At 38.1% G+C, this 11,339-nt stretch overlaps 1 protein-coding gene across 1 annotated transcript in view; it reads right to left on the reverse strand.

Annotated features, from left to right (window-relative positions):
- The window catches only part of pcx (pecanex), a 28,089-nt gene extending 16,972 nt beyond the window's left edge, over positions 1-11,117 (reverse strand). The window contains exons 1-4 of the mRNA XM_075298525.1: positions 10,244-11,117; positions 9,886-10,040; positions 4,146-5,204; positions 933-4,082 (exon numbers count right to left, since the gene is read on the reverse strand). Coding sequence (XP_075154640.1) covers positions 933-4,082; positions 4,146-5,204; positions 9,886-10,040; positions 10,244-10,575 — 4,696 coding nt within the window. The 5' untranslated portion in view covers positions 10,576-11,117. The remainder of the gene's footprint in view (positions 1-932; positions 4,083-4,145; positions 5,205-9,885; positions 10,041-10,243) is intronic.
- Between the last annotated feature and the right edge of the window lie 222 nt (positions 11,118-11,339).

The raw sequence follows: 11,339 nt of genomic DNA on the forward strand, positions 1-11,339 counted from the left end.
AATATTTCTTTTACTCATCAATTAATTTTTTTAGTCATAAAAAAATGTTTTTATCAAACTAATAAGCAATTACTTTTAATTTTCGACTAAAATTGAAATCGATTTTGAAAAATATTTAATTAAAAAATTAATTGATTCAATTATTTTTAATCATCATTTTTTTTTATTATCAATTATTTTTTTAATCATTTATTAAATTTCACCGATTAAAAAATATATATATATATATATTTTATTAAAGAAACTGTTTTTTTAACATAATTTTGTTTTTATTTTTAAATATCAATTTATTTTTTGAATCTTCAGTTAATTTTTTAATCATCCATACATAACTTTTTCCATTAAAATCGTAGTTGACTTTAAAGAAATTTATTAAAACACTAATTTCTTCAATTATTTTTATTATTTTTCTTTTATTTTATCGTCAATAAATTTCATCTAATTGAAAACTTAGATGTTTTCAATTAAAATAGTAATTGATATTAGAAAATATTTAAAAAAAAACTAATTTATTCAATTATTTATTTTATATTATAATTGATGATACAAAATTAATGCTTTTTATTAATAAATAATTAATTTGAAAAAATATTTAATTTAAAAACAAAATAAATTTATCAATTATTTTTAATCATAAATTATTATTTTTCTTAATTATCAATTTATTGTTTACTCATCAATTAATTTTTCAATTAAAACCATAATAGATCTTGATTCAATAAATTTATTCAATTATTTTTAATTTTTTTATGGGGACTTTTCCAAATTTTTTCCAAAGTCCCAATATCGAAACTCGACTTTAATAAAAATTTAAAAACTCCAAAAAGTCGAATTTTTCTTTCTTTATTTTTGTCACCCTCCACTGGCAATAATCAACATTTATTTTTAAAAACCTATCTCTACTATTTTTTTGTATATTTGTGTGTACTTACCAATTAAACTACCCGCAGCATTACCGCCAAATACATGCATATCAATTTGTTCCATTAAATACATGGTAAATGTGTTGATTTGGGGAAACAAACCCAATGAGAATATCAATGGAAAACTTAATAGGAATATGTACAGAGCTTGTAGAACCAAGCCATTAACCTGGGCCGGGAAGAAACGTAGACCAAAGAAAGTCAATTCTTCCATTTCACCTCCCCGCATTGCCACTAAATCGTATTCCTCTTTGAGACTCTCGAATAACAATAGCAATGAAGAGCATATGCAAAAATATATAGCCCGTGAATAGGCTACAGTCTTATTAAAGCCATGAATGGGAGATGCTGCATCTGGTTGGACGCTCTTCAACAATGAATACTGAGAACCTGCAATGACTGCACAAAAAAGAAAAGCGAACACATCTTTGTAATAGTTGAGCTGTAATATCGATGAACCCAAATAGGCAACGGCTGCACTGAGGACCACAGAGAGAACTATGTGTATCCAATGTATATCACGATCAAATAATGCCATCAATTCCAAACGATTTATGGATATTTTGAATTCCTGCTTTAGGGCCCCCAATTTAAGGTGATACTTGTAGAAGGATTTGGGTGTAGTTGAGGGTTTCTCTGCGGCCAACATACATGCTGGCCGCCAATAATCACAGTAGTTTTCTATATGGGCGCCATCGACATTGAGTATGGCTGCCATTGCAGCTCGATTGTTGGTTGTAGCCAGTGGAGTAGATTGCACTCTTTGGGTGGTCTCCATGTTGCGTAATTCATCATTGATGAACTCGTGTATGAAGCCCTTTAGGGAAACCGTTGTGGCACTGCTGACATTGCGATTATTAAGCACTGTCGAGGAAGAGGGAGAATCTATCATTACTTGAGTTAAGGGGGCAGCGGGTCTAGAGGATGCAGCCACAGCTGCATTGGATGAAGATGATGCGGACATTAAATGAGACATTGCGGCATTACTATCTAAGGGCCATTGCTCGATAGCATTACTATGATTGGATTCGACATCGCCAGCTGATCTTTGACGCATACTCCTCCTCAGCAATTGTTCGCGATGATATAAACGTTCGGTTAGTGCCAGCCGTTCGGCCGAGGAGGCCGAGTTCAAGGCCTTCAAAGCATCCTGATAAAATTGCAGATGGGCATTTGACATATTGCTTTGATTGTTACCACCAACACCGCCACCACCAGTGGATGGTAGCGGGGCCAAGTTCTCCACATTGTGAAAGGGTCTTCCTCTGTCGTCTACTGAGCCGCCATGCATAAGGCACAACATTTTATGCATGTCGGCCGAAAATGACTCAGCACTAACACTGTGCGAACTATTCGATGAGGAGGATGTGCGTGAGATGCCTTTGAGACCAGCCACAGCGGAAGCATGAGCTGTTTGTGTGGTTGGGGCCACAGAACTCCAATTACCCGCATGACGTTTGTAACTATGATGCGAACAGGTGGTATTTGGGTAGTTGTCACAGTTGGATCTCTCATCTACTTCACGATATTGCACTTGCTTGGGTATGGCTCCCAGACGTTTTCCCACATTGGATTGAGCACTGGTAGATGGTGTATTTACCATTGCAGCTGGCTCATGGGAACCTTCACGACTTTTATTCGGTTTCTCATGATGAACCTTTTCACTGGAGATATTTAACAGGACATCTTTGGAACTAGCACTGATTTGCTCACAATCACTTGAGGGACAGCCCGAATCAGCCTCATTGCCTTTGGAGGGATTAACTGCAGCCGCTGCAGGCAGAACTGGTGGTTGTTGGGAAGCATTACTATCCACATCGCCATCTGGATTATTTAGAGCATGTATACTGAGTTGATGCTTTTTAATGGAATGTTTTTGTTTTTGTACGTTTTTTATTTCCTCTCTTAGATTTTTTTCGCTGGCAGCTTTTACCGAGGAAGACGAGGTAATTGCCCATTTCTTATTATTGAGTAATGGAGACCTAGATCCGTTATTATCTGTCTCAGAATCTGTGGAATGTAAACGTTCTCTGGGACTTATTGCTGCGGCACCTTCATTATCATCATCATCGTCGTCGTCGTCGTCATCATCTTCGTCATCGTCATCATCATCTTGATCATCATCACCCTCACCACCATTATTTTCGTTATCATCATTGTTTGCTGGTCCAATCTTTCCTGATCTACGCATGGACTCTTTATCAGACTTTTTGTTTTTGCCAGAGTCTGTTTGTGTACTCTGTATAGGTTTTTGTTGTTTTGGATGTTGCTGCTCTTGGGCCAACTGATCCAATTGATTGTCCAATTGGTTATGGGTTTGCTCAAGCACCTCCAGTATATGTTCCACATTATAGTCGAAATCTTTGAATTCGTCATCATCATCGTCGTCATCTCCATTGCTATCTGTGGCATTGTCCACATTGCGATGATCGCATTCCTCATCTCCTGCCTCATTGTCGTCATCGTCATCATTTTTGGTGTCATTCAGAATCTGACCCACATCTGATTCACATAATTCTTCGGAGGTCTTCTTCGATTTCCCATCCCGTTTAGTTTGTCCATAGACAGGATCAATTAAAGCGTTAGTCGATCCAAAATCTAAGCTACTATTGGTGGAACTACCACCAAAACTTCCTCCAAATTTCGGGCATAGATTCAAATGTGGATTGCGTACCAGACACTTACTGGGTGGTGGCAATAGAGCATTTTGAGGATTTTTGATTTGTTGTTGGCCATTTATGGCCTCCACACTGTTGGGGTGAGGACAAAGATTTGATACAGAGGGGCGCGGGCAAGCCACCTCTAGAGCTGCACTTTTGATTCGACGTACCGTTGTGGGATTGCCCGGCATTTGGCCCACATTTGAGGAACTATCTGCAGGTGTTTTGAACAGAGCCGTTGCATTGGAATGCCTTCTCCGTTTGATGGCACCCTCGCGCCTAGGTCGTTTATGCAGTTGCAAAGCAGATATCGTACAGATGGGATCCTTGGAGATATTTGCTCTTCCCGAGGATGCCTGAGAATGATGATTCAAACGATAATGATTGGTGTTGGGATGGGCCCGTGTAGAATTGCTGGCAGAACGATCATCCAATTGTTCAATACCCAAATCCGATTTGGTAAAACTATCGTCTTCGATGAAGACATCAGATGAAGAACCTGCAACAAATATGTTTCCATTAAAAAACCACCAACCACCATAGTTATTCCTCTAACACTTACCCAAAATCCAGGAAGGCAAAGCACGCATTCTCCCATCACTACTTAAATGGCTACCATGAGTCACAATGTTGGCACTTCCTCCTAAACCCAATTCCATATCGTCCACCTCAAAGCTTTCACTGGCCCCTGCATGGGAACCCAAAACTACTACCGAACCACTGCTGCTGGCCATGGGTGGGGCACCACCACTACCACCTCGCCTATGAGTATGATGATGATGATGACAATTCCTACCGTGTTCATGGTGAATTGATAGAAAAATTCCCCCTCCTGCACTGGGACCAACACCTGAGCCCGATATTCCACCTCCACCATTGTTGCGTTGCTGCTGTTTCAAACGCTCATCATGTGTCTCCGAAGAACGATGTCTCTGCAAACGCGATGTTTTCAGTGAAGCGGAGGGTAAGCACGCATTGGCATTGGATGTTGACCTCGTTGTAGTTGTTCGTTGTGCCTGTGCGTGTAAGAAACTATCACATTTCTCAGAATTTTCTCCACCACACGTGGAAGAATTTGTAGCGCATGCAGGCGACACTTTGGTAGATTCTGAAATTTGCCTTTGCATTAATTTAGCAACAATAGCTGACTCTGCTGCCGCATCAAGACTCGATTGACGCTCTAATCTTCTCCTCTGGTGACTACCACGTACTATTTCCGAAGACTTACGTACAAGATGTGGTGGTTTTGGTCCAATTGTTAATGAATTCGTTGATGTTTGTTGTGGCACATTCAAACAATTGTGATGATTGGCATTTGAGCTTGTTGAGGCGATAGGACTACTATCTTTGGGATAAACACTTATATATTTGGCTTGCGGATCATTGATTGGTGTAGAAGTATTGTTGTTATTATTATTGTTATTATTATTGTTGTTGTTGTTATTGTTACTACTACTATTATTGATGGTATGGGAGGAACGTATTGATTTTGAATTACTTGCGGTGCCAACCAATGATGATTGGTCCTGCTGCTGGCTATTGCCTGAGACCATTGAGGGAGCATAAAACATTAATTCTATCGATTCAGAACTGTTTTTGCGATGAACATCAACTTTTAAATCTAAAACAAAAATGGTAGAAGTTAAATTAGCAAAAATGCAAAAAATTGCAAGAGTGTATCAAACATCATAGCTGTCCAAAAGAAATTTTGAAAACCTGGGTGTAAAATCCATATTGCCAAGAAAATCTGCACGAATAGCCCAAGTGAGCTTGAAATAAAATAAACCTACGTTAGGTTAGGTTAGGTTATGGAGGATGAGACCAGCTAAAAGGGCTGGCTCCCACTTAGACCATGTTGATCCATTGTGTTTCCTCATAGTTGTTCTTGTTCCTCCTCATCAATCATTTACCTACAAAATAAACCTAAAAATCCTTAATCTTCTTAGTCCCAAATATGTCAGCAAAAAAAGACAATCACAATATTAAATACAAAAACAAAACTCATCGACAGCCTCCTCAGGGTTCCGTATTTTGTGTCGTCATCCCGTCCTCTGTTGGTCTGGGATATAGGAAATTCGCTGATCAATGGTCTGTTATACTGGGAGTTGTAAAACTGATTTCGCACTTGCTGCAGTGCCGACGCAAACATTACTTTCGTCATCTATAAATGCAGCTTCCACGAAATTTCCCGCCAAGAATTTACTCTTGGTAATCAAGCAAATTTTATTTATATGGATTTAAGAAAATCGTGGTATGTCATAAGATTTGAGTGAAAATAAAACCGTATGTGAACATTTGTTTAAGCGCCATCTATATGTGGCAAAATAGCACAAATTGGACAAATGTGAAGAGATGGAAAAGCCAATTTTTAATCAAAGATAAACTGCAATGATAAATTTCGTTTGATGAATAAAACCTCTTGCCATCCAACTTTTGAATCGCAGCAAGGCAGCATATACGAAACTTGGAGAAATGAGTCCGAACTTATGTATGGATGATAGGTATTTTAGTCCTCCATGCGATGGTAAAAACGGTTATTGTAAAATCTGTTTGGGACGGAACCCATTGCGGTGTAATGGTTAGCATGCCTGAAACATCAGGCAGCCGCTATAACTAAACTAACCTGTTCGGGAATCCCAATACACAGAAAAAAAATCACGAAAATGTTTCCAATTAAAATCTTAATTGAGTTTTAAAAAATATTAAATTTAATTGATGCAAAAAAATTTTTAATTGAAACAAAAATCAATCACACATATTAATAGTATCAATTAATTTTTTAATTGACTGTCAATTAATTTTTTAATTGATACTATCATTTCTGTGATTGAAGACATTTCAATTAAGAAATTAATTGGATCAATTAATTTCGTGATTGAATCAGAAAAAAATTTTTTTGTGTGTATTTGCCCTACAAAACAGCTGAGCCACTGCACCTCGAGAGAAATGTAACCACAATGGACGAATGCAAAAAATGAGAATCCAGATTTATATGTGAAAAATAGATTTGTTAGTCCCCCATGGGAGCCAACGTGGTGCAATGGTTAGCATACCCGCCTTGCGTACACAGGGTCATGGGTTCGAACCGAATTTCGACCAAACACCAAAAAGATTTTCAGCGGTGGATTATGCCACCTCAGTATGCTGGCGACATTTCTGAGTGTGGTTTCATCAAAGTGGTTTCACTGCAATGTGCGGCTATAAAAAGGAGGTCCCTTGTCATTGAGCTTAACATAGAATCGGCTAGCACTCAATGATGAGAAATTCACCACTGTGGTATCACAATGGACTGAATAGACTAAGTGAGCCTGAAATATCGGGCTGCCACTATACCTAACCTAACCTAGTCCCCTATCCCATGATAAAAACGCGTATTGCAATTTTTTTGGGAGGCAGTGCTCCTCCAGGGAAATGTATCAACTATGCCCAAATAGAAAAATATGGGCATCCAGCTTTGGAGCGTGAAGGTAGTGCTACCCACTATGGCAAATTGAAAAAGATGAACATCCAGATTTATATGTGAATGGTAGATCTTTCTCTCTATCTGATAGTAGAGTACAATAAAAACGGAAATTGCCTACTTTTTGTAGGTCAATGTGTGACTTATAAAAAAGGGGCAATACTCTACAATAGAAATGCATCCACTGTGGCCAAATGAAAAAAGATGGACATCCAGTTTTATATGTTAAAGGTGACTCGTTTAGCCTGCTATCCTATGGTAAACACAGATATGACGAGATGTGTTTGGGATTACCAAAATATGGCCTACAAAAAAGTGAAGGCAGTGCTCCTCGAGAGAAATGTATCAACTATGCCCAAATTAGAAAAGATGGGCAACCACTTTTTTATGTGGAAGATACATCTTTTAGTCCTCTATCCGATAATAAAAAAAGGATATTGCAAAATTTGTTTGGGAGTCCCAATATATGGCCTACAAAAATGCGTCGAAGGTGCTCTTCAAGAGGAATGTGACCACAATGGCAACATAAAAAATGGGCTCTCAGACTTATGTGTGAAAGGCAGATTTTTTGTCCTCCTTCCGTGGATTAAAAAGGATATTGCAAAAAAAAATTGGGAATCCCAATATATGGACTCGAGAGAAATGTCAGAAATGTGACCAAATGGACATCCAGATTTATAGCAAAAAGGAAAAAATTGGGCAAGCACATTTAGATGTGAAAGATAGATCTTTTAGACATCTATCCGATGGTAAAAACGGATATTGCAAATTGTGTTTGGTAATCCCAATATATGGCCTACAAAAAAGTTGTGGCAGTGTTCCACGAGAGAAGTTTGTCCACTATGGCTAATTGGAAAAATATGGACATCCAGACTTGTATGTGGAATAGAGATTTTTTTAATCTTCTATCAGATGATAAAAACGGATACTGCAATTTTTTTGGGATTCTCAATATATGACCTACAAAAATAGGAAGCAGTGCTCTTTGAGAAAAATGTGTCTACTATGTCCAAATTGACAAAGATGGGAATCCATATTTATATGTAAAAGATAAATTTTTTAGTTCTCTATTCAATGACAAGATGTGTTTGGGATTCCCAACATATCGCCTGCAAAAATGTGTGGGCGGTACACCTCGAGAGAAATGTATCCACTATTGCCAAATGAAAAAGGCTAGGATTCTATTGCAGCAGCCCCGCAGGGCTCACCGACCAATTCGAAAGCACCTTTTCTACAGGCCTTTGATATCCAAAAGAATTCCACCGAAAACATCTCTTATGACGGCACATAAAAATTCGAGGTACAGATCCTTACGAGAGTAAATATAGTTTCAGGGATAAAAGATTTATCCAGGAAGGTGCCTTGACCTTGTCCTTATATGCTTCTCTCACCCCGTTTCCATTGGAGCAACCTCACGCATGATGACCGACCAATTCTAAAGCATCCCTATAGATCTCTACTGACCGTTGATTTCAAAAAGGATTCAACTAAAAACACATCGAAATTAGCAGTCACAGATGCTTACAATAGTGATTAATTTTGGGATAAAATATTTATCCAGGAAGGTGCCGTTGATCTTGCCTTTATATGCTTCTCTTCTCAATATATCCTGATCTCTAAAATTACAGTTTTTTTCTATCGTTGGTAACATTTTCTCGAAGTTATACTCGCCCACTTACAGCAGACTCTCTTTTGTTTTATGCTCTGAAATAAATTTACCAATTTGCAGTCTGAGGAATATACTCGACTTTGCCAAGGCTTTTGGGTTGATTATGATGGGATCGATTGATGGGATTTGAGACCATTGATAGGCATCATAACAGGACATAACACACTTGGAAAACACATGGTAAGGATTGGCTTAATGACTGACGATATTTGTAGATAGTGTCTGGACCCAGAGGCATCAGAAGACTCCTATGATTTTCTGCGCCATTTTCCAGTATTATCCTTTAGCAGGAACAAGATGCTGGGCTCATTTTTCTTTCAGGATATAACGGATGTATGAAACTGCAACCTGAAAGATATACTTGCCTTCATCAAGGCCCCGGGATGGATGACCTAGAAAGCTCTTTCTTTGGAACTCGTCTGGAAACTCGAATGCTCCAATGATTGATGAAGGTGAGGGAAAACAACTATGAGGAAACACAATGGATCAACAGGGTCTATGTGGGAACCAGCCCCTTTTGCTAAGGACTGCTTTCATCCTCTATAACCTAACCTTACCATGAGATTGATACCGACGATAGTGGTATAGAAGACAAAGAGTAACCCCCATATTCATAACAGTTGAAGTAACCTTTAATCCTACTATTACCATACGAATTCCTTCCATAAACGGTCAGTAAATTATTATGAATATGGGCATAAATATGTTTAAGGAATTACAATGGATCAATATGGTGTTAGTGGACACCAAATTCGTTTCCATTGTTTGGTATTATTTTCTATAACCTAACCTGAAGTCCCTTAAATTTGTTCTCATCACAAAATATACTCCTGTGAGCGATTCCAGTCAAAGAGAGATTTTTATAGCGATACCGGTTAGTAGGACCGAATAAGGTGAAACTGACGCTCGTCAATGGTTCAATTGGTTCGGCTGATGTCTATAAATTTACTTTATAGCAAAGGAGAATATGATGCTATTAAAAATCTCTATTGGTATGAAACACATGTTGACGTAATTATTGAACCCATACCATATGCTGAAATATTTTCTGCTTTTAATTATCATTCCTAGAGAATTAACTAGGCAATTTGGATTCCCAAATTCTGGTAAACAAAAAATATATACATCCTGGAATATTTTGGAATCGACTATTCAGTTTATCATGATTCTTACCAATAATACTATTTCCATTTTCTATGGACACCATACTATTCTCTCCGCTTATTTCATTGATGGCCTTTTCCACTGAGTTGGCCATATCATCAACTGCCACTTCGCCATCCTCATTCAATACCTTCATTTCAATGCCAGGTTCATTGTCTTGATTTCTGTGTTAAACCATCATTGCCGTCATAATCGTCATCATCGGGCATCATCATTGTTACAGCGTCCGGAAAGGAGAAGGCCATGCAACGCGTAGAAGCAAAAAAACAACAAGCAAACAAACAATTCAGCATAAAGAACCCATTGACGTACCATTCACTGGCAATTACAATTTGTTTTTTTGTCATTTGATATGTAGGTCACCTACCTTTCGCCTGATGTTTCCTTAGTAACCTTGAAAAAGTGTTGTTTTATGTTCGCCTCTGACATTGACTGGGCCCGATCGTACAATCGATGTAAGGCCATGTTTGCCATCTTTAGCAGCATGACCGTCAGACTGGTGAGGATACTGTAAATGCTCCATGTCAGCCATGTTCCCGGAAAATAGAGATACGCCACAAATGGTGTACACAACAGGAACAGCCACAGGTACAGATGGACTATATTGCAGAAGACACTTTGATGCGGGTCATAGAACCAGCCTCCAGTTAAAGATGCCCAGACTCCTTGACGTAATATTTCCAAGGTCTGAGAACCCATGGCTTACCAGGCATTGCCGTATGAGGAAATGAATGAATAGAATTAAAGTGAAATCAATTTCCTCATATACCAGTCCAGCACACACCAACACTATTACTTCACAAATATGATATTTTCTATTTCTTCTTTCGTTAAATTCAACGACGGGGCAATGGGGAAAAAATGTAAACAACGGCCCATCGAAACTAAAACCTTGAGATTATTTTCTTCTTTCCTACTGCAGATTCGAATGGTTGTCTTATTTCACTACACTTATTTTTCTTATGGTTTGGTTGAATTGGTGTAATCTGAGACTCCTTTGTCGTGTAAATTTTGGGTACGGGGGGGAGTTTGCAAACATACACATACACACACTTATAAGTACACATTCACGTTGTATGCGAAAGCATTGAAATCTCATTTCCCGATCGATTCCAATGGTAAATTATAAACATATTCATATTTTTCTTCAATTTTTCCTTTTTATTACTCGACTAAACATTTATGTTGTCATCGATTTCATTTTTCCACTTGCACTTGCACAATGACACCGAGACAAAACAGGGCCGAGCCGCCGACTAAACTATTTGTTCGGCTTAGATATGTCAAATGTTTTGCTTCAGTGTTGCTGCCAAAATGACATTTCTTGTCAATCTCTTCTTTTTGCTGCAAAACAAATGATAACACAAAATCAGATGCAGTAAAAATATAATGGATATGACACACTTTAAGATTGGTAGTGCAATTGTATTCAATGACAGAATTTATGGTGATATTATTGCGCC

Source organism: Haematobia irritans, chromosome 3 (genome assembly GCF_050003625.1).
Source record: "Haematobia irritans isolate KBUSLIRL chromosome 3, ASM5000362v1, whole genome shotgun sequence".
NCBI classification, from domain to species: Eukaryota; Metazoa; Arthropoda; class Insecta; order Diptera; family Muscidae; genus Haematobia; species Haematobia irritans.